The sequence below is a fragment of the Mobula birostris genome, chromosome 17 (assembly GCF_030028105.1).
Source record: "Mobula birostris isolate sMobBir1 chromosome 17, sMobBir1.hap1, whole genome shotgun sequence".
In the NCBI taxonomy this organism is placed as follows: Eukaryota; Metazoa; Chordata; class Chondrichthyes; order Myliobatiformes; family Myliobatidae; genus Mobula; species Mobula birostris.
This window is the reverse complement of record NC_092386.1, coordinates 31392420-31417577: the sequence shown is the minus strand read 5'-3', so window position 1 is coordinate 31417577 and position 25158 is coordinate 31392420. Positions and strand designations below refer to the sequence as shown.

The 25158-nt window shown below is 39.1% G+C and overlaps 1 protein-coding gene across 1 annotated transcript in view; it reads right to left on the bottom strand.

The window, feature by feature from the left end:
- The window catches only part of snx2 (sorting nexin 2), a 55911-nt gene that overhangs the window by 8576 nt on the left and 22177 nt on the right, over window positions 1–25158 (bottom strand). Inside the window, exons 8-12 of the mRNA XM_072281467.1 lie at window positions 23286–23361; window positions 12404–12517; window positions 12072–12165; window positions 9417–9622; window positions 7353–7496 (exon numbers count right to left, since the gene is read on the bottom strand). Of these exons, the coding sequence (XP_072137568.1) occupies window positions 7353–7496; window positions 9417–9622; window positions 12072–12165; window positions 12404–12517; window positions 23286–23361 (634 nt within the window). The remainder of the gene's footprint in view (window positions 1–7352; window positions 7497–9416; window positions 9623–12071; window positions 12166–12403; window positions 12518–23285; window positions 23362–25158) is intronic.

Here is a 25158-nt window from a genome sequence, read left to right as displayed (position 1 = left end):
GCTGTGGACCACTTCTGGAGGTCCAAGACGCAGACTTCTACAAACAAGGAATCCGTATACTCCACGACCGCTGGACCAGGTGTGTAAATGTAGGAAAAATAAATATGCTAGGTTTTCTAAAATTGACTCCTTCTACCTTAGGCCATAAACTTATCAATCACCCCTCATAATGAGTCACCCCGTATGTTTCTAGTCCCCTTGCAGATACCGAGTCTTGAACCATGCAGTCATCTTTTATGAAGTGAATATAACCAAGAAGCAAAGGTTAGTTGCCTGACAAAGTTGACTCATCCAACTGCAGAGCAAATTCTGTTGTCCTAAGTATGCTGCACAATGTCTTCCAAATTTGTTACACATTTTGCCTATTTGTCTTTGAACAGAGTTGCTGCTGAGCAGAACTGCTTTAGTTATTTGGTCTGGTGACTTATGCAAAACAGTACTCAGGATCTTTCTTGCTGCTGCAGAATCAGTTCTTCTCCAATTGTATGGGGCTTTCCAGATTTAGCAAAGAGCACACAAACCATCACTGTTTTGTTCTGAAGTGCTGGCAAACATATTTTGAAGTGATTTTTGTTTCTAAAAGTTTTCATGAAGTGACTGAAAGTAAGCCAAGTTCCTGTTTGCTTGATGACAGTGTTATTCTCTTCAAATGTTCAAGGAACCTGGATAGTTTCATCGCCTCATTTGAGAAAACTTTTCCACATAATAGGCATGTTGGCTGCTTGGTGCTGATATAAATCCTTATTTCAGATACTCCACACTATATTGTCTACACTTTTTCATTTGACTGCTTCTGCCATTTTGTATGGATTAATGTCGACCATGAATCACCTATGGTTTAAGTCCATTCTCAAGCATTGTGGTCAATTAAGAGGAAAGTTATGATGTCATCATAGATCAGGCAAACCCTGATTCTCTGCCTGAAGGTACACAAAGTGGGTCAGTAATATATTGGTGGGGCCGTAGGCTACAGAAACACGGTCAGGACCATTCTGAACTTACCCCATTGAATGCTATTCCTTAATTCAGAGGATTTGCTCCACTGCATGATTAGAATATAGGAATCATAATAACTAACACTATTACAGTAGTGAATGACATAATGCCAAGCCTGGCCCTGAAATCCTTCAAGAGGACCACAACCTTGTCGTGGTTTGGAGACTTGCGTGCCTCAATGACCTGGAGAGCTATGTTGGCTGGAGTCAGGGCTTATTACTTTGGCTCTTGGTAAAGAGGTCAGGCTAAGAAGGATCCACCAGTCCTCCAGGTTCAGGGGTTCAGCTGAGGGCTAGCAACCCTGACTGGTAAAACAAAATTGTTGCGTAATATACAACAATGGCATAAGTACCAGATGATCTTTTAAAGACAATATTCATTGCACTGCCAAAGAAACCAGGTGCAACAGAGTGAGGACAACACAGAACAATTAGCTTAATTAGCCACCTCACAAAAATTCTCAGTGAAGAACAGTGCGGCTTTGTCGAAGGCAAGAGAGCATCAAGCGCCACTTATATTCTCAGGAATATTATTGAAAAGTCAATAGAAGTACAACAAGAACTATACTTCTGTTTCATTGACTACACAAAGCCTTTGACACAGTGAAACACCAAGTCGTCATCTTTTTTTTTACTGAGCCCATGGTCTGTTCTTTATCAAATTATGGTATTGTTTTGCACTGCTGTAACTATGTTATAATTATGTGGTTCTTTCAGTGTTAGTCTTTGGTTTGTCCTGTTTTCTGTGATATCACTCTTGAGGAACATTGTATCATTTCTTAATGCATGTATGCATTTCTAAATGACAATAAAAGAGGACTGAGTGTTCTCATAATCTAATCTAAAATGCTTAAAGATATTAATATTGACAGAAAAGATCTAAGAATAATCAGGAATCTTTACTGGCAACAAAGTGCAGCTATACAGATAGACAACGAGATTGGTGAATATCAGCCAATAAAGCGAGGAGTCAGACAGGTTTGTGTTCTATCACCAGACCTGTTCTCCCTGTACAGTGAAATCATGAGAACCATACAAGACCTACCTGGAATAAGTATAGGAGGATACAATATCAACAACCTCCGCTATGCAGATGACACAATACTGATAGCAAACAGTGGAGTAAATTTACAGAAACTAGTATCTACCATCAACACAGAGAGCGAAAGACTTGGCCTAACCTTAAACAAAAAGAAAACTGAAATAATGGTAATATCAAAGAAACCTGATATCCCAAACTGTAGGATCGTATTGGGAAATGAAACCTTGAAACAAGTTCACAACTTCAAATACCTTGGATCATGGGTAACATCTCATGGCAAACGCGAAACAGATATAAAAGCAAGAATAGCAATGACAAGAACAGCATTTACAGATATGAGAAACATCCTAACGAACAAGAAACTAGCAATTGACGTCCGCCTTAGAACTCTCAGCTGCTAAATTATTCCTATATTGATGTATGGCTGTGAGTCATGGACCATCACAAATGCAATGGAAAAAAGAATCAATGCAGCAGAGATGTGGTTCCTCAGAAGAATGATATGCATATCATATACGGACAGGATAACCAACGAAGAAGTTCTACAGAGAACGAAAACAAAATGTACATTACTTAAAAAAAAATCAGAAAACAGCAATCAAAATTCTTTGGACACATCATGCGAAGAGAGACATTAGAACATTTAGTTACAACTGGAAAGCTGGAAGGAAAAAGAAGCAGAGGCAGACAAAGAATAAAAATGATAGATGGAATAACATCATGGTTAGAAACAGGGGAGGCAACCACTACAATTCGGAGGGTCAAGGACCATGATGGATGGAGAGAACATGATTGCCCATGCCGAACGGCAAGGCACCTGAATAATGATGAAACAGCAGTGAAGAATCCTTCTACATATGACTGCGATGGTATTCCACCTGGGACTTGCATGACTTGACAGTAGTAAAAACAGGAAGCTGCTGACACGATGAAAGAAGCCCTGACCACCAAGAATGGTAAGACCGTCATTGCTGCCTTAAGTGCCAGCGGCATTACAGACAGTAAGTAATAAACTGGAAATAACAATTTCTCCAGTCTAGATTTGTCATGATATGCCAAATGCAGAAGTGTCACATTGCTTTTCAACTATAATACGTTTCAAGCATGCCAAGAGAATGGTGAGTTAGCAAGAGATGGTGATTACGTAATTATAATTATGAGACACCGAAGATCAAATACTTAAAGTAATTCATTTCTTAAATTAAGCCTGTAATCCCTCAGCTGCCCTCCTTGCTACCAAGCACCCCCCACTGCCCCCTGGGTGGGGAGGGCAATATCACCCCATTTGGGAACCACTGATTTAAAGTGTGTGTGGAATACAAAAGCAGTAAAATGTACAAGGATTTTACTCCCAAGCACTGCCTCCTCCTCTAAGCTGCACAGGTGCGTGGCCATGCAGCAACTTAAATGCTCCTGAGCACGTAGCCTTCATTGTTGCACAGCTGGAATTCTCTATTATATAATGCAAATATAACTTTAAAATCTGTGTTAATATAATTGTAAAATACCCTGTAATTACTTGTGTTGATGAATATAATCCATAAGTATTCTAAATCGATTTCCTGACAATGAGTTAAGAAAATACAAGCATTTGACCCCACTGCTATTGCAAATGCAACGAATTTTGAATTTGGAAAAGAGAATGTCTGCAGCAAAAATATCACGGCAATACTGTAAATTTCTGAGAAAGTTAAGACTGGTTCAATTAAGATGTTCACTGATATATTGAACCATAAGCTTAGAAACAGAGAATTGGAAGAACTGTCAATTCTTGTTGGCATCATTGGAACATTTGAAGCTTCTTGTGCTGACTACGAATGTGGATTCAATCTTATGAACTCAATCAAATGCAAGTCTAGAAACAGACTAGAAGTGGAACATTTGGATGATCTAATGAGTATTAAAACATCTTTCAGCTGGACGCAAAATCAATCTGGACAGTGTTTATAGTCAATGGATTGTAATATAACAGACAAGTAGTTTACAAAATGTAAAAGATTTTCTTTGTTGCATTGCATTACACCACACCCTTCTATTAATAAATAAAATCAAGCATGATATTTTCAATTTTCATTCTAAATATACATAGTATGCATATTACAAAAATAAACATTTAAAGTTTCGCACGATTTTCAGGCTGTTAAAAGATTTCCTGCTCAGAGTTATAGTTGGTCCATGCAGCTGTAAAAAACAAAAGAGGGAATGATACTCCTAGAAAGGTGGAAAAGCTGATCAGAAAACAGATTAAACACAGGGCTGTAACTTGAGTTTAAATGGCAGCTAGGTTGCAAGCCATTGGTGCATTTTATGGAAAATGAAGAGTTTAAATGTTAGATTTGATCACATAATGAGAATTGATTTTTGAATAAGCACATTGGCAAGTTAATCCTGTGTTCAATTACAAGCAATGGTGTAAATAGTAGACAAACTGAATTTTACCATCTCAAGCAATACTTCATTTGAACTTGGTTAAATGTGGAGCAAATGGTTTAAAGATTAAAACACACAGAAGTAAAACAAAACCGAAGCAGATGACATTTTATGCATGTTGCTTCATAAGGCAGTATTATGGCAAATCCAATCTTCACCTTTTGCCTATTCTCCAAACCTTACATCTGCTACAATCCAAAACTCAACCTTGAATACCTCATTTCTTTTTATCCACATTTAAGTCAGTGAATTACAAAGACTGACAAATTCCTTCTCAGAGGATTAGCTCCTTATCCCAAGAAAATGCTCCCTGCTTTTAGCCCCTACCACTGAGAAATATTCGCATCTGAAAAGCAAAAACTGCAGATGCTGGAAATCAAAATAGACTATGTTGGAAATATTCTGGTCAAACACCAACTGTGGAAAGGGAAAAGCTGAGGTTCCATCATTGTCACCTCAAATGTTCACTTCTTATGGGTTAAACATTAATTTAGGTATTCCTAGTATTGAAGTGCTAATTGATTTCTATCTGCCTAACCTCATATTTCCCCATTTACTTCCCCTCCAGAAGAATCAGCTGCACATAAGCCTTCATCACATTCAGCTAGCACTAATGCTATCCTGTTTCAGCCACCACCTTATATGTTCTTTTCATTCTCTCTACTTTTCCATTTCTCTAAAACTTGAAGCACGTGTTCAGTATTTACCTTAAGCAACCTGTTTCGAGATCACACGATAGGGACAATAAGCATCTCCTCACCACAACTTGGGAATAAATTTGATGAAACTACTCTATATTACCTCAACCCATCATATCTCAGAGTAAGTCTGAAAACAATATTCCAACTATGATTTCAAGTAAGAATGTTGGCCAACTTATTTGCCTTCAATTTACCTTCTTAGCTTTACTTGCATGCAATCATTTATCTACTTAAAATTTCAAGTTCATAGCTTCCCCTTCAACCTGATAGTAATTACCCTCCATTACTTCAACTCATGCTCTCAAGGTGGCACCTGCTAATTTAGAAATTGTGCACAGTACCATACTGCAGTCAGTGTTAAGCTATAGTCTTCATTCAGATCATGGGAAGGCATCACTGTGCACCGATCTGATCCAAAGTACAGATGTCCCCCGCTTTACGCCACTTCGCTTTTACGGAAAAAGACGCCCGCTTTAAACGTGAGTTTACCCCGAGAAAGACTACCATGACCGTGAAGCCTTGCGCGGGCAAGTGTATGCGCATGCTTGTACGTGCCAATTTTTTTCTACAAATCGATCTTGGCTAAATCTTCCCGATTCTGGTAAGTGAAACTACGCTGTACATACATTATTTCTACTTTATATAGGCTGTATATTTATCATATCATTCCTGCTTTTACTATACATTAGTGTTATTTTAGGTTTTGTGCGCGATTTGGTAGGTTATTTTTTTGGGTCTGGGAACGCTCAAAAATTTTTCCCATATAAATTAATGGTAATTGCTTCTTTGCTTTACGCCATTTCGGCTTATGAACGGTTTCACAGGAACTCTCTACCTTCAGATCGTGGGGGAAACCTGTAGACACTTATTTCCACTGTTTATTTAACTAATTTTCTCTCCATGCTGCTGCAGATCCTTTTATTCCACAAGCTGAAGTACTGATGCAAGGTCTACTAGACAGCATCTCAAATGCCCTTTGAAAATTTAAGTTAAAAAAAAAAAGCTCAAAAAGCTCCAGTTTTACACTACTTGCCTAAAATTTCTACACTGGCTTTTCCCCAAGTGCATTCACATTTGCTCAAATGACTGCTTATTTTGCCACTGACCATAAGATATAGGAGCAGTCGGCCTATCGAGTCTGTTCCGCCATTCAATCATGGGCTGATCCAATTCTTCCAATCATCCCTACTCCCCTGCCTTCCCCCCATACCCTTTGATTCCCTGGCTAATCAAAAACCTATCTATCTCTGCCTTAAATGAACCCAATGACTTGGCCTCTACAGCCGCTCGAGGCAACAAATTCCCCAGTTTTACCACCCTCTGTTTAATATAATTTCTCTGCATTTCTGTTCTAAATGGATGTCCTTCAATCCTGAAGTTCATCCTGAAGATTACTAAAACATTTAAGGTTGCAGTGATTGGCCTGTACAAGTTGTGTTTTATCCTTTTATCTGAGAGAAAGGATGTGACATCCACACTCAAGTCCTCATGTGCCACCCATGTTTCCACACATATTTCATTAATAGCCAGCTCAAACTAGGGTGCATCCAATCACTTGCAAACCATTCTATCACCTTGCTTTCTGGGGCCAATGCATCAACAGCACAATTTAACTTTCATTCAGTTAAAAGATGACCAACATTTGCTGGAGGAAGTTCATTTTCTATTTGCGAAATTCCAATTTGTGAATAGATCACAACCAAAACATTCACATTTTGCAGACATCTTTTATTGAACCGTTCTAGCAGGTCCACTAGACTTGTTAGACCAAGTCCCATTTGTCTAACTCAATTTCTTTATAGCAATAGTTCCTCCACGTTTCTTGTCCTTTTTTTTGGGCATGTTTTGACTTTTGCTGCAAACAGCAACCTTAATGTCTTTGCAATTTCTGTATCCCAATTGATTTCTCAGCTGGGAACAATGTTTGCTTTGGCCATTCTCTAGACATTTCTCATACCATACATTATCCTTTACAATTCTTGTTTAACAAGTGGGCAGCTAGACAAGAGAACAGGCAGATGGAAAAGCATTCTTACTCATTAATTGTAGATTTTTGGTTGCCCGGAAGAGAACTGTCTTAAGTTTCAGGAAGTGCATTGTAAATAAAATCTTGCAACTTATACATTTCCCTTTTAAAAAGTGCATTATTTTGCCAAGAATAGTCAGGTAGAAAAAAAAACTTACTTCTCTTATCTCTTCTTTCGCTTGCTGTAATTTGTCAGGTTTATTCGCATACTGAAGTTTAGCATCAGCTTCCCTTTTCTTTTGCAGAGTGGCCTGTGCATCTTGCCATTTCTGCCAGCACTTCATTCGATAATCAAACACACCCTATAGCAAAAAAAAAATCCTTAATGCAACTTGTTGAACAAGTTTACCTTTGAAAGCTAACTTAGCAAATCCAGCAATTGTACGTTAGTCTAATCACACTGATTAAGGACGTGCAGAGACAATGAGACCGAGGAAGGCAATTGCAAGCAAATAATGCTATTTTAAAAGGGAAGGTGAGGACAGTGGACAAATCTAAAGCTGACACACAAGTCGAGAAGATGGCTAAAACAACATGTTACATTAAACTTTACAACTTGTTAGCTCTACTGTACAATTCCAGTAGGAGTATGTTAGAGGGAAGATGTAAAGCAGTTGTGTGGAGAAACAAAGCTGGAGGCTGTTCTCACGTTAAAAGGCAGAGATTTGATGTTTAAATAGACACAAATGGAATAAGGATAAAGATGAATCTGAATGTATTTAAGGTGACTGGCAAATGAACAAGAGATCAGAAAATAAATAATGAATAAAATCTTAAACCAGTAAATGCTGAAACAGTAAAACAACCTCAACACAAACTAAAAGGACAGTCCTTTCAAACAGCTAATACAGGAGCAAAGAACTAGTTACCTTTGTCACTTATGATTCTTAGCTGCCCAGAAGGGTTAAGAAATAACCAGGAACAAAACCAATTCCTTCACCTATAGCTTTGTATTACGTCTACTTCCAATATCAAATTTTCCTTAAAAGGCTAATCACCATGCATCAACCTTAATCATAACAAGGAAAACAATCTCAATTCTAATTCAACCTTAAAGATTCCCATTTACCGAACACATCAAATTAAAAAATCTCAACTGTCCATGTCATCACAGAAACAGCGGTTATCCTTCCTAGAATGTGCATTTACGTCTGCGCACTCTACCCAGTGAATGAGTCACATTACACTTATTGCTAGGCAGTCCTCATTGGTATTGAATTCCACCAAGTTGAACACATGGACACCAATAAAGCTGTTATGAGACCTACCTAGTGAAGCACAAGGTGCAGTCAGAATGTGCACATCAACCATCTATATTGAGCTTGTGTAGTCCTAACAATCGACTCAAGGTTCTAAATATTCATCCATTTGAGCAGATGCACCAGGAATTTGACTAGTCACAACATACATGATTGGATCTATTAGTATTTAGCAAAAAATATTTTCAACAAAATCATATTTGAATTTATTCACATCTTGTGCTTTTCGGTACTACTTTGAGCCTCATCTCAATCTGCATATACTCTCTCATGTTAAAAATTAAATTAGAATGCATTAAAGACTGTACAGAGTATCTGAGATTATGCAGCCACTCAGAAATCCATATTTTTAAATGTGAATGCAGCAAAATTGCATCTCACACAACTAGATTAATTCACTGAAGACTCTGGAAATTTGAACATAACCTTACTTTTTGAATTAACCAATTTTCTATCCTGGTGGTTTGCCCAATTGATTGAAATTTTATGAAACTTTATGCAAATTGAAAACATGCAAGGATAATCTTGCAATGTCCCCTCAGCTATTAGGTTATCCCATTTAACAACTGCAGTTTCCAAAGAAACCTCCAAAAATCAATTGAACATAATATTTGTGGATCATTTTCCCACATAATCATGAAAGTGCTCTGGAATTGAAATTTCTATATTTTGAAATCAGAACATGAACACCAACATCCATGTGCAACATCCAAGATAAAATTTGCACTAACCAATATAACATTATGCAAACAGATTTCACAGCATCCTAATTATTCAGAGAACCTCAAGTGTAGTTCTTTCGTTCAAGATGGATTTATGACCATTGTTCTGGTTGTAGTATAGAGGTCAATTTAACTGAGTATTATTCAATTTAAAAAATATGAAACCTTACAAGTGACTTAATATCTCATGAATCTAGCTGGTGAAAAACTACTAGAATTTAAAATCTGCTGAACAGTTTACCTTTACAGAAGAGATGAGTCGAACATAATCACTTAGAAGCTCTGCAAATAAGTAGAAGTCAGCATTTGCTTGTTCTTGGTGAAGCTGGTCTATTTTCTCCTCAACTTCTGCTAGCTGTGATAGGGCTCGTGACAGAGCAGTGTGATCTTCCGAGTTACCCAGCATGGCTGCACTCTTGGCAAAAGCAGCTGTGTTGACTGAGAGTTCTAGACAAAAGGTGATTTGCATATGCCATCAAGCATTAAACCAATTTAAAATTAGGCTAAAACTTGCAAAGCAACTGTATTATTCTTCCAATATGGGTCAAACCATTTTACTTCTCTAGAGTACTCCTGGTCATACGATCATTTGATGGCTGAACATCATTTTGGTTTGATTACAAACAAACTTGTAGATGTCAGGAAGAATCAATTAATCAAAAGGTCCACACATGCCTATGGTACTGAAGTACATTTTGCACTAGTGTTGCCAAGAGAAAACTATGCCAAACACTGATAAACTATATGTTATCAAAGACCCAGTACTGGGAAAGTTAATTTGGTATTGCTGAAGTGTAAACTTGTAGAGCTGACAGCTTTACTGACAGAGATTGTAAATGTTACATTTGAAAGGATAACCCAGTACTATAAGACAATTTAACTGGTGAGAAAATTTCCAGCAGCTGTTTGGGAGCAAATAAAAGTAATGGCAAAATGAGTGTGAATGTTTAACATTCAATGACCATGCACTGAGTACAAGATCGAAGCCATCCACGAAATCCCCTATTAAAATTCAAAATAAGGCCCATGAAATAGAGCAATAACAGCATAGGAAGAAAACAATTGGGTAGAATATTCAACCCAGACTACTTGATTCACGCCAGACCAAGCTGGCAAAGGCCTTTTCATTAACACACAACTATTTAAATTCAGTATTATATTTTTAAATTTTGTCCTCTTGCATTCCTGTTGACCATCCTTTAAGTACCCACTTACTTCATCCAATAAGACTGGCCATTCACACTTGCCTATAACTTAATGATGTATTTTAGGCCTTTCAAAATGGTACCGTTGAGGTGGAGAAGAAAGACTACAGACTTTGATATCTGTGGTCAAAAATCTGAAAATGGCAGAAAAGGGTAACATTGCAACAGTTATACCAAATTTAGGAGCACAATTTCAATACAAAACTAGCTTACCTCAAAATGGAAGAGTGTCATCCACTGTAGATACTTTGCAGACACAAGGGCTCAAAATAGCCTACTGTACTACTTCACTATTTCATTCCAAGCAAGGATGTAATGTTGAGGCTTTATAAGGCACTGACAGGACCTCACTTCAAGTATTGTGAACAGTTATTCTTTTCTAAGAAAGGATGAACTGATATTGGAGAGGTTCAAAGGAGGCTCACGAAAATAATTCTTGGTTTGAAAGGCTTATCATTTGAGCAGCATTTGATGGCTCTGGGCCTGTACACTCTGGAATTCAGAAGAATGGGGGTGGGGGGGATCTTAATGAAACTTATTGGATGTTGAAAGGCCTTGATGAGAATGAATGTGGAGAGGATATTTCCTATGGTGGGAGAATCTAAGACCAGAGGACACAGTCTCATAATAGAGGGAGGTCTATTTAGAACAGAGATGAAGAGGAATTTCTTTAGCCAAAGACTGGCGAATCAATGGAATTTATTGCCGCAGGTGGCTGTGGAGGCCAAGTCTTTATGTATATTTAAGGCAGAAGTTGATAGACTCTTGATTAGTCAGGGCATGAAAGGATACAGGGAAAAGGCAGCAGATTGGGGCGGAGAGGGAAAATGGAACAGCCATGATGAAATGATCAACAAACTTGATGGGCCAAATGGCCTAATTCTGCTCCTATATCTTATGATTTTATGGTCAAACCTCACTTCCAGTTTGATTAATAGTGAAAATACAGGAAAATAACTAAATACAAGAGAACATGAATACAAGCGATTCTACAGATGCTGCAAATCCAGAGTAACACCCATAAAATGCTGGAGGAACATAGCAGGCCAAGCAGCATCTATGGAGTGGAATAAAGAGTCGACGTTTTGGGCCAAGACCCCTCCATCAGGATCTGATTCCCTTATTCACATCCATAGATGCTGCCTGACCTGTTGAATTCCTCCACCATTTTGTGTTACAAAAGAACATGAACTAGATATTATCTAGACATCAAATCAGAAAGGGTAACTACAGTTAACTTGGCTGTCCTGTAATCATGAACAATGCGATAGAAGTCTCTTTTCAAAATGACTAATTACATCTCCAAAAATCTTTGAACCAAGAGACTTGTTAAGTTTATTGTGTGTTGCTGGTGTGTAGATCTGGAATTAAGTCAAACCAGGTATAGTCATTAGGGACCTAATGATTGGATTATAGAACAATCCAGTGATTTCATAATTACAAAAATATAAAGACTTTTAAACTCTACAATTTAGCAGAATTTAATTTTTCTAGTTGCCATTTTGATACTTAACTGAATTATTATGAAATTTCTATAGCTGATGATCAATTGCAAAAATGGCTGCAGCAGCCTTGTCCTAATTTTAAATGAAGTTTGTAGAAAATAATTGAAAATTAGAAATGCAAGATGTGCAATAAATTTAACTGGCTAAATCCAATGAGGAAGAATTTGAGACTCAAAATGTACACACCTTTTCTGTGGCAGACCAGGAGATCAACACTGTTTTGTAGTTTTCTTAACTGCTGGTCGAGGTTTTCAAATTGCTGCTGCTTTTCCTCAAACCACTGTCAGATGAAGAATGGAGTTAATTTACCAAGAACAAATCATTACAAATTATGTTACTACCAGTAAACCACTTTTAAGGGAAACCAAATTAACTGTGGTCATAGTTTACACAATTTGACTGAATCAGAGTCAAAATAAGCAAATAGTTATCCATCCCACTGTCTTTTTACCCTTAGAAAGAAAGTGGAAAATCTCATTAATTCAACTCATTAATCAGGTTCAAATATCAGCTCTTACTGCATCCGATTCATTCATCTTGATTGTCATTTTGTTGACAGCATCAGCAGCCTTGTTCACCATCCTCAGTATGCCTGCACCACTTAGAGCCTGGGTGTTAACCGCACGAGGCAGCTAGAATTGAATGACAAATAAGGGTGAGCTATCCTGTGAAAAGCCTTAGAAGTATGTGGTTAAAGTACAAGGCCAACACTATTTTCTGCTCTCAGGCATGTCTGTATACAAACTTCAACACTCTTATGGTAGCTTACCAAAATGTCCCATTAAAAAAAGGCATCTTAATCTTTCATAAAACCCAGAGTATATTGCTATTTATAAACAGGCAGTTCAATCCCATTTTAACAGTATCAACTCAAAACATTAAACCTGCTTTCAGTATTAATCTATTAACTACCATCAAATTTCACAACCAGAGGAGACGATATATTAGACCTGGTCCAGCATTAGTGGAGCCTACAAGGCTGTCCCTCACCTTCACCTCGGATACTCAGACTACATATCCATTTTGCTAACCCCTGCATGTTGACCACCATTTAAATGAATCAAACCAGTTTATCGGAAGATCAGGACCTGGCCAGATGGTGCACTTCAGCTTTGCAGGACTGCTTCAAATGCACGAACTGGAGCATATTCAGGGAGGCAGCTACCTACAATCATCACATCAGCATTGATGAATATGTGGGATCAGTGACTGGCTACACAGGAAAATGCATTGAGGACTTTACCATGATTAAACACTACAGTGCCAGGGCAAACCTGAAACCATGGCTGACTATAATTATGCCCTGCTTAGGGTTCAGGACACTGCCTTCAGATTGGGGAACAGGACATCGCTAGGGTCAGCAAGAGTTTGCTCTCCTGTGCCATCTGGAAGGAAAATACGAGAATGCACAGAAAACTCACAAACACCTTTGTGACAACAGGGACATGTGGCGCAAGTGGCAGGGTACTCAAACCATAGCAGATTACAACTCCACCCTGCAAGTCAATAGCATCGACACCTCCCTTCCTGATATAAGGCATGAAGGCACTGAGCCTATGAATGATTTGATGGATTAAACGATGTGACATTGAGGAGAGCTCCTTCTCCCCAAGGAATGAGCACCCTCTCTGGCCACAGCCAAGGTCAGGAGGATTCTAATTGCAGGGCCGGCCAATATATCTGGTTGACTGTGCAAATCAGCTAACAGAGGTCTGAAAAGATATCGTTAACATATCTTTGAAACAGTCTATCATTCCTGCAGACTTCAACGAAGTCACCATCACTCCAGTGTCCAAGAGAGCAATGGTAACTGGCATAAACGATTACAGCCGAGTGGCCCTGACTTCAACAAACCTGAACTGTTTTGAGCAGTTGGTAATGGATCATATAAAATCCCATCTTCCAGCTATAATGGAACCTTTCCAGTTCACCTGCCGTTCAAACCCGTGCAATGATGATCCCATAGCCTTGGCCCTCCACTGTCCTATCTCACCTCGAAAACGATGCCTCATACGACAGGATACTGTTCACCAAATTCAGCTTGGTATTTATCACAATCATCCCTCAAAGCCTGGTGTGTGAACTGTTCTTGTTGGGATAAAACAATCCCTCTGTTTAAATTGACTGCACACCGAGATGATCTCATTACATGGGCAAGATTTTGCTGGAGAGTTATGTGATGCTGTTAGATTTACACTTGAACATTTAGATTTACAAAATTGGCTTATGTTGCTGGATATGATCGCAGCTTTTTCTCCCCCGAAAGTTGTGATTTGAAGCAAACTGACAAGTACACCAAAGATGGAAAATAACTAATGAGACAAAAATGTATCTAGTGCTCTGCACCACAGATGAGCAAATTTGATATTTATAATTGCAACTACAAGAAATGATCGTTACTCAAAGTAAGTGCTGGACAAAAAAAAAAACTTTTCCCCAAGTGAGCAACTTGGTTCACCACTGAGGTAAATAATACTAACTCCTGATCATTTTTACAATACTGATGGAACTGTTCTAAAGTAGCAAAAGATTGCTGTCTCAATATATTAAAAAAAAATTGGCAATATTTAGGAGTTCATGAAGCATCTTTGGAGTGAAACCATTAATCTCTGGACAGCAAGTAAAATTCAGAACCTAGGCAAATTACAAATCAGAGAAGGCAGAGGGTGGGAAATAGAAGGAACGTCTGACTGAGTGAAGTCCAATTGGTAATTGGTTTATTATTAACAGGTACTGATACAATGAAAAGCTCTTGTTTGCATGCCATCTGACATTCCATTTGCATCACAGTAATACAAAAAAAAGGAAAAAGTAAAAAATATAGTTGGTTACAGAGAAAGTGCAGTGCAGGTAAGCAAGTTGCATGCACCACAATTCGGGGGACTGCAAAATCATGAGCTCATCCTTTTGTGGTTCAAGAGGTCCAATCTCATGTTTATAAAAGAACAGAATCTGACGTTGAACTTGGTGGTTATGTTTTTGTATTTTCTGCCTATTGGGAACGGGAAGAAGAAAGAATTGACCACTGTGGAAGGGGTTCTTCATTATGTTGGCTGCTTTCACAAGGCAGCTAGAAATGAAAACAGTTAATGGAGGAGGCTGGTTTTAGTGATAGATTAGAATGCGTTCACAACTCTGAAATTTTTTTGTGGTCTTGGGCAGCACCGCTGCCATACCAAGATCTGATGAATTTTGAAAGGATGCATTCTATGGGCACCACGGTGTGTAACAGGTAACGCAATGCTATTACAGTTCAGTGCGGAGTATGGAGCTCAATTCTGGCGCCATCTGTAAGTCTCTGTGTGACCTCCCTGTAGAATGCATGCGTTTCTCCCCAGGTGCTCTAGTTTGCTCCCACAATCCAAAGCTGTAATGGGTAGGTTAACCAGTCATTGTAAATTGTCCTGTGATTAGGTTAGGGTTAATCAGAGCTGTTGGGGGTTGCTGCGATGGCATGGCTCGGCTCAAAGGGCTAGAAGGGCCCCATCAATGAATAATATAAATAACAAAAAACAAAAGAAACATAAATAAGGAACATACATTTCCTTATCCTTCTAAGTTGAGGCACTGGTGTGCTTTACTGGCCGTAGCATCCATGAGGCTGGACCAGAACAAATGGTTGGCAATACTTGCACCTTGGAACTTAAAAGCTCTCAACAATCCCTATTTCAGCACCAATGATACAGACAAAGGCTCACACTGCAGTGTTCTGAAGTCAGTGGACCAACTCCTTTGTTGGCATTGAAGACTTAATTGTCTCAATCCTATGCCACTTGGTTCTCTACCTCCTTCCTCTACTATCTTGTCATTGTTCTAGATCTGGCCCACTCCAGCGATGTCATTAAATGAAGTAGAGCAGAAGCTGACCATATAGGGAGTAGAAGGCTGAGGATGAAGTCTTGCATGGCATCAGCGTGGAGAATAATCGTAGTTGAGATGTTGTTACCTGTCCTTACTGATTGTGATCTATTAATCACAAGAAGTCACGAGTCAGTCGCAGAGGGGTATGCTGGGTCCTATGTCTTATTGTTTGGACATGAGCTTGGAATTTGTCCAAGTTGCAGCACTAACCAGAAATTCTAAAGTTCCTTTGTCAGCAATCAGGAAGAAAATGCCAAAAACACTCTGCAAGTAAGCAGCATCCATGGAGGGAACAGCCAAACTGACAAACAGCCCTCAATAAAGGTTATTCATAAACAATAACCCTGCCTATTAAATCCAACCAGCCACTCAAGTACCACTGACTTGACCATCACCCCAGCACACACTGTTCCAAGTTCAGAACTAGCCTGCTTGACAAAATGGAAAGGTCATCCAAAATAGTTAATTCAATGTCAAGTCCAAAAGGCTGTAGTATGCCAAAACATTAACCTAGGGAGTTGACTGTTGCTTTAAAAATGTTGCCTAGCCTATGTGTTTTTGGCATTTTGATACTAGACAACACCTCAACTTCAGTATCAACATGCCAAAACCTCTTCAATCTGACTTCCACACAACGTAATGAGTCGTTGTTAATTCTACTCCATTCAGGACACAAGATCACATACCTCAGTGCCACTTCCATGCTCTCAGCCCACACCTCTCTGCTCCTTTAATTCCTAATATACCGCTCTGTCTGAATATACTCAGTGATCGAACCTCCACAACCCTATTGGGTAGAGAATATGAAATAGTACCACACTTGAAGCTTACTAATCACTATCTAGACATCACACCATTTAAGACCATAAAACAAATGGCCCAATTCTGCAGCTCTGGAGCATCTAGTCCAGCGGTTCCCAACCACCGGGCCGCACAGCATTTGCTACCAGGCCGCGAGGAAACGATATGATTTGGCGATATGAGTCAGCTGCACCTTTCCTCATTCCCTGAAATGCCCACTGTTGAGCTTGAACACACGCGAGGTCATTAACAGCGCGTCATCCATGTCAGCACGGGAAGAAATCAACTCGTCGAGCTTGCAAATGACGGCGGGCTGAAAAGTATGTTTGACATAACATCTCTGCCAGCATTCTGGATCAAAGTCAAGGCTAAATATCCTGAGATAGCCACGAAAGAACTGAAAACGTTGCTTCCATTTCCAACATATCTCTGCAACGAAAACTAAATAGACTGGACATAAGGAACCTCCTTCGAGTATCGCTGTCTCCCATCACCCCTCGATAGGCCCGTCTTGTTGCAGGAAAACAAGCCCAGGGCTCCCACTGATTCAGCGATACTGGTCTGTTGCAATGATTTTATATGTTCATACGGGGAAAATATGTGCTGTGTGTTTAATATCCAGACGTTACTTAAAATGTTATGATGCTATTGACTGATAAGTGACTTATATAACCATATATCAATTACAGCATGGAAATAGGCAATCTCGGCCCTTCTAGTCCGTGCTGAAAGCTACTCTCACCTAGTCCAACCGACCTGCACTCAGCCCAGACCCCTCCTTTCCTTTCCTGTCCATATACCTATCCTACTTTTCTTTAAATAATATCGAACCTGCCTCTACCACTTCTACTGGAAGTTCTTTCAACACTTCAAGCTCCCCGTCCTCCCGATGATTGACTTATCACTATATTCATGCGAGGAAAATATGCACTGTGTGTTTAATATCAAATTCCTTAGATAAACCCTTTTAGAAATGAAATTGAGTGCATTAGCCCCTTATTACCAATATTCCGGTCGCGATGAACACCCCGGCCCCCCGAACAGAATCGCCAAAAACGCTTTGCAGAGAATAATATCGGCAGGTACACGCATGTGCAGGTCACGCATGCGCACTGGTGCCTGCACAAGGCTTCACGGTCATTGTAGTCTTACTTTGAATGCTACTCTTGTCCGTTGGCAACCCAACCACCCCCGGCCCCCACCGGGTCGGCTGGTCCGCAAGAATATTGTCAATATTAAACTGGTCCACAGTGCAAAAACGGTTGGGGACCCCTGATCTAGTCTGCTCTGCCATTCATTCATGGCTGATTAATTATCACTCTTAACCCATTCTCCAACAAGAACTTTATACATTTAGATCACCTTTCATTCTGTGTATTGGCTTAGATGGTTTAACAACTCCCTCCTCCTTTCACAACTATGGAAAACCTTCATTTTCCAATTCTTGAAGGTTTTCTTGAGTCGAGAAACCAGAAGCACTCAAGGTTCTAATTCAAGCAAAACATTTATATCCTCTGTAACATACCATTTGCCTTCCTAATTGCCAGCTGTATTTGTATACATATTAACCAAAGTCAACATGGACACTGAACATCATTCAAACCCTTCTCCTCACCCATGACCTACTATATGACATTTGAACCATTTACAGATACCGCACCCCCCTGCCATCTATATTGCAGAAGGCTCTGCACTTTCCTCAAATTTAACACTACCTAGTTCTATCTGCAAGCTTGGCTATTTTACAAACCTATGTATTTCTCCCAGAAACTGACAGATTGGGCAGCTAAGGCTCATAGTACAATATCTACATCCTACTTGTCACAGCCTCCAACCCAAATATTATTTGTCAATCGTTAATGTTAAGACTAGTTAACCTGCACAGGATATTGCTCCTAAAAAGTGTTGACTGTTTAATTATCTCATGCGACATCTACAAGACCTTCTGGAAGTCCAAGTACACCACACTTGGTTGATCCTCATCCCTTCTAGTCTCTCAAAATTTCATAGATTTTACCAAACGTTTCCCTTTAATGTCAACTTCATCCAATTTCATTTGTGTGCCTTTTTACCACCTAGATTCCAGCATTTTCCTCACTGATGTCAGTATAATAGGTCTAGAATTCAGTATTTATTTCCTTAAACAACACACACAAAATACTGGAGGAACTCAGCAGGTCAGGCAGTAATTATGGAGGAAAATAAACAGTAAACATTTCAGGCAGAGACCCCTCATCGGGACTGATGAAGGGTTTCACCTCAAAATATTGGCTGTTTAATTCCTTCTATAGATGCTACCTGACCTGTCATGTTCCCCAGCATTGTGTGTGTTGCTCAAGGTTGCCAGTATCAGCAGAATCTTGTGTCTTTCATTTCCTTAAGGAGGTGCATGGTACTAATCCCCTTCTGATCTGCAGAAGTTGGTCTAGAAATTACCATGGAGAAAGCAGATATTTGTAGTAAGCACAGGTTGTGATTGTGGGAGATTTTAATTTTCCACACATTGACTGCCCATTCTGTTAAAAGGGCTGGATGGTTTGGAGTTGGTAAAATGTGTGCACGATAGTTTTTTTACAGCAATACATAGAGATACCAACTAGAGAAGGGGCAGTGTTGGATCTCCTGTCAGGGAATGAGATAGGGCAGGTATGTGCTGGGGAGCACTTCGGGTCCAGTGATCACAATACCATTAGTTTCAATATAATTATGGGAAAGGATAGGACTGGACCCAGGGTCGAGACTTTTGATTGGAGAAAGGCTAATTTTGAGGTGCAAAAGGATTTAGAAGGATTGGATTGGGACATTTTCTTTTATGGGAAGGATGTAATAGAGAAATGGAGGTCATTTAAAGGTGAAATTTTGAGGGTACAGGATTTTTATATTCCTGTTAGGTTGAAAGGAAAGGTTAAAAGTTTGAGAGAGCCATGGTTTTCAAGGGATATTGGAAACTTGGTTCGTTGAAAGAGGGATCTACAATAAATATAGGCAGCTTGGAGTAAGTGAGGTGCTCGAGGAATGTAAAGAATGTAAAAAGAATCTTAAGAAAGAAATTAGAAAAGCTAAAAGATGACATTAGGCTGCTTTGGCAAGTAAGGTGAAAATAAATCCAAAGGGTTTCTACAGTTATACTAATAGCAAAAGGATAGTGAGGGATAAAATTGGTCCCTTAGAGAATCAGAGTAGACGGCTATGTGCGGAGCCAAAAGAGAGGGGGGAGATTTTGAACAATTTCTTTTCTTCGGTATTCACTAAGCAGAAGGATATTGAATTGTGTAAGGTAAGGGAAACAAGTAGGGTAGTTATGGAAAGTATGATTAAAAAAGAGGAAGTACTGGCGCTTTTAAGGAATATAAAAGTGGATAATTCTCTGGGTCAGGACAGGATATTCCCTAGGACCTTGAGGGAAGTTAGTGTGGAAATAGCAGGGGCTCTGACAGAAATATTTCAAATATCATTAGAAACGGGAATGGTGCCAGAGGATTGGCGTATTGCTCATGTTGTTCCATTGTTTAAAAAGGGTTCTAAAAGTAAACCTAGCAATTATCAGCCTGTGAGTTTGACGTCAGTGGTGGGTAAATTGATGGAAAGTATTCTTAGAGGTGGTATATATAATAATCTGGATAAACAAGGTCTGATTAGGAACAGTCAACATGGATTTGTGCGTGGAAGGTCATGTTTGACAAATCTTACTGAATTTTTTGATGAGGTTACTGGGAAAGTTGACGAGAGTAAAGTGGTGGATGTTGTCTATATGGATTTCAGTAAGGCCTTTGACAAGGTTCCACACGGAAGATAGTTAGGAAGGTTCAATCGTTAGGTATTAATATCGAAGTAGTAACATGGAATCAGCAGTGGCTGGATGGGAGATGCCAAGAGAGTAGTGGTGGATAACTATCAGATTGGAGGACAGTGTGTAGTGGTGTGCCTCAGGGATCTGTACTGGGTCCAATGTTGTTTGTCATATATATTAATGATCTGGATGATGGGGTGGTAAATTGGATTAGTAAGTATGCAGATGATACTAAGATAGGTGGAGTTGTGGATAATGAAGTAGGTTTTCAAAGCTTGCAGAGAGATTTAGACCACTTAGAAGACTGGGCTGAAAGATGGCAGATGGAGTTTAATGCTGATAAGTGTGAGATGCTACATTTTGGTAGGACTAATCAAAATAGGACATACATGGTAAATGGTAGGGCACTGAAGAATGCAGTAGAACAGAGGGATCTAGGAATAATGGTGCATAGTTCCCTGAAGGTGGAATCTCACGTGGATAGGGTGGTGAAGAAAGCTTTTGGTATGGTGGCCTTTATAAATCAGAGCATTGAGTATAGGAGTTGGGATGTAATGCTGAAATTGTATAAGGCATTGGTAAGGCCAAATTTGGAGTATTGTGTACAGTTCTGGTCACTGAGTTATAGGAAAGATGTCAATAAAATTCAGAGAGTACAGAGGAGATTTACTAGAATGTTGCCAGGGTTTCATCTCCTAAGTCACAGAGAAAAGTTGAACAAGTTGGGTCTTTATTTTTTGGAATGTAGAAGGTTGAGGGGGGACTTGATAGAGGTATTTAATATTATGAGGGGGATAGATAGAGTTGACGTAGAAAGGCTTTTTCCATTGAATGGGGGAGATTCAAACAAGAGGACATGAGTTGGGAGCTAAAGGGTAGAAGTTTAGAGGTAACATGAGGGGGAACTTTTTTTACTCAGAGTGGTAGCTGTGTGGAATGAGCTTCCAGCAGAAATGGTTGAGGCAGGTGCGACGATGTCATTTAAAGTTAAATTGGACAGATATATGGACAAGAAAGGAATGGAGGGTTATGGGCTGAGTGCAGGTCGGTGGGACTAAGTGAGAGTAAGAGTTCGGCAAGGACTAGAAGGGCCTGTTTCCGTGCTGTAATTGTTATATGATTATATGGAATCTTAGACGAAAACCAGTGCATCATCATCTGACATTTTCAAAACCCAGGTCCATGATTCAGCAGAGTAATGGACCACCTACAAGAGACACCCGAAAGCACTGGACCAATTCCACCAAAGAACTTCACACAAGATTTTGAGGATCAGCTGGAAGGACAGATGCACTAACGCCAGCATACTGGAGAGGGGCAACATGAACAGCATTTCCACCATGATTAAACAACTCAAATGGATAGGTCTTGTCATTCAGATGCCCAACTCATGTCTCCCCAAACAGATCCTTTACTCCCAATTGAAAGATGATCAGTGAGCTCCTGGTAGCAAAGGAAATGCTTCAAAAATTACATCAAAATCAGCCTGAAGTCCAACATTACACCTAAAACCTGGGAAGACATAACACTCAATAGATGCAACTAAGGGAAATCTGCTCAAGAGGGAGCTGTGTTACACAAAAACAACCTCTGCTGTGCCAAAGAGAACTAATGGCAACCGTGAAAGGAGAGAATGAACAACCAAAAGATCCAAACACTAACCATACCCACCACTTAATCATATCCACAGTGTACCAAAACGTGGATCCCAGATTGGCCTTTAGCAGCCACCTGAGGACCCACCAATAGACAACTCCTTAAAAGAACATCTTACTCGACCAGAGCAATCGCATGACTATTTTCAAAACCCTAGACTGCCCATCAGCAGGTCATGGAGAATTTGCCAGTCCCATCTTGCCCGGATTGGACAATTCCTCAGACAATTCTAATCGACGATGGTGGACTTCAAAGTTTGTGGATTGAGGTCAACATGGAAAACACAAATGAACCAAGTGTTTGATGGGATAAGCAGGTGGTACCGAGGTGCTCTGCTACAGGGTTTCAATGTGCCTCTGACATGGACAAAGTACTTAACGCTAAAAATGCTGCTCCTCCAATGAATTGCCACAGGAGTTAGAAGTCCAAAATACTTTCCCCAAGCAAACTTTAAGCACATCTTTGAGCAACACACACAAAATGCTGGAGGAACTCAGCAGGCCAGACAGCATCTTTGGGGGGAAAAAAAAGTACAGTTGATGTTCGGGCTGGAACTCCTCGGCAGGACATCTTTGAACTTATTTTATATCTACCTGGTAGTCTATTCCAAATGGACTAAAAAAAAAACACTAAGGTTTTGAAAGCCTGACATTATTCATGCCCGATGGAGTCGACGGTATACTTAGGGCCCCAATACTAGGTGATGCTGATCTGCAAGTGGACATAAAAGAATTACCATAAAATGTTGAACTCCATGAACCAACACTTACTTGGACATAGGGGTCAATGTTTGATGGAAGATTAATATTTGGCAATTGGAACTTTTCCCTAGTACATTTCCCTGTTAGTGGGGAAGGAAGAGTTGCTCATATAGAGGGAAGGTATTCTTGCACGTAAACAGGTCAGCGTAAATGTATACTTACTTTAAAAAATTTGCACTTATCCCAATAGTACTAGTCCTAATGCAGATTGTTGACTAAAATGTCTACTATTACTCCCACCACCCATAGATGCTGCCTAACCTGCTGAGTTCCTCCAGCATATTGTCTATTGCCCCAGTGTCAAAATTTGTCTGTAGAAGCCTAAGTACTGTAACACTGTACAAAATTATTCCCACCTTGAAGGTTATACCATACCCTATCAACTGATTTTCAACATTTCACATCTGACCAAGTTCGGATAGCGTTTCAAAGATAACGGGCCCCTGTGACAATGCAATGTTGCATCTATTTAACTAGGGTGAAAAACTAGTCATAAGAAATTCTCTCAACAATAATGGTCTTAGAACTTACCTCACTACTTTCCAAAAAGTGCCGCAAGTCAGGATCTTGCAACAGGGTTGGATGCTTTATTGTGCGTTGTAGATACCTGCAATATAAAATTAATAATACTTTGTCCAGAGTCCAAAAGTTATCCAAATATCCATAATTAGTGCTAAAGACAGTTCCTGTATTTCGAATGTCAATTCTTCATATAAACCATGGATTAGATTTTCATGCAAGGCATTCCATTTGATGCCAACAATACACAGGCATTAATGACTCTGACCTTTTGATACATCAACAAGTTTAAAAAAAGGGCAGAGAAATGTCAAGACTCTTCTGAAATGGAATTTTTATTCTGTGCATCAAGGTGCACAAAATATCATACATCAAAGCATGTCAAGATAAATACCAGACAGGTCTCATATCTAGACTACAAAGTTCTGCAGCTCAATTACATTAAGATGAGCCAAAATTAATCATGCTCAAAGAAATTTTAATCTGGTTCCATCTAGGGAAAAATACTTCAGTGCTACTCTAAATCCCAAAACCTTATTTCCAGTTTGCAAAACAACTGCATTCTGATATTTACCATATAAAACTCAAAACTAGAAGCTCAAATTTAAGTGAAAATTAAACCTTCACTAAACCATGATGGTACCTCTTACCTACAAACTCAAGTGCCAAACTGTAAATCCCATGTACGCAATCTAAATACTCCTAACAAATCAACTCCACCCCAATAAAACCCTGTTTACATGTTCTCAACCTCAAAAACATTTACACTACAGAAATGAAAGCTTTTAAAAGCGGAGTATTTTAGTTTAAAATCAAATCCATCTTTCAACGAGCTTGACTGCTTTGTCCTTAATAACAATGCTATTATTCAAAGTCTGATACCCTTCTTAAATACGCTTAGAAAGGTTTTCAGACATCTTCCAGAATGATAACCTTTTGCAAAAAGTGCCACCTCTCTCCAGATATTGGTATACAACTACAGCAAGAGGGTGAGAAGTTGCACCAGCCTAGGCCCACATGACCCTCACTTATACATTGCACAAAAAGCCAAGCTATTAAGTCCAAAAAAACCTAGACTTTATGGCAGTTTACGGCACTAGCTGGCTTTGTTCTTTAAAATACCTTCATCAATAAGAAAACGCAAATAGCAGAAAATACATGAAAGCCAAATAGCATTCTTAAAATACCAGCTTCATCTATTTTAATTCTTTTTTTTTAAATTGTTTCTCCCTATTATAGCATGTAATTTTATGGGTAATGTCACAAATCTTTAGGAGGATTTATTAACAGAAGTCTCCTCGACTTTCTTCCACAACTTCAGAAAATATCTGGTAAATTTCACTAGCAGCAACCCTTTCTAAACTCAACTTACATGTCTAATTCAAAGATAATGATAGGTGCTCTTTGCAAATTAAAATGTTTGGAAGCTTAGTTTGAGCATCAAGAGTATATTTGAAAATTAAAAGTTTATCACAATTACTCCAGAATCATGAAAACATTTAATTTTCACATTTCTGGCCAATGATGAAGTAGATGAAAAACAAAAGTCGAAGGAACAGAATGAATTATACTAAATTTAGGAGATAGAAACAACCAAAACTGTTCAGTAGCAGTTTTTTCCATAGTAATCGCAACTGCAATTCAATTTGACAGAGACTACATTAATATATAAAACAGATATTCAGCAAAAATCTGTAATACTGAGTTGGGTAGCTTTTTAAAAAAAAATCAGAAAGGGAAAGTAGATTTAATAGAGGCTTCAGGAGATAAAATCAGGACAAGTTCAGGTCAATGACATAACACAAATATTTGAGTATTTTTCATTTCCCCAACATGTCTGACTGGTTGACTATTACCACCATGTTTTGTTTCACGCTTCAACAAA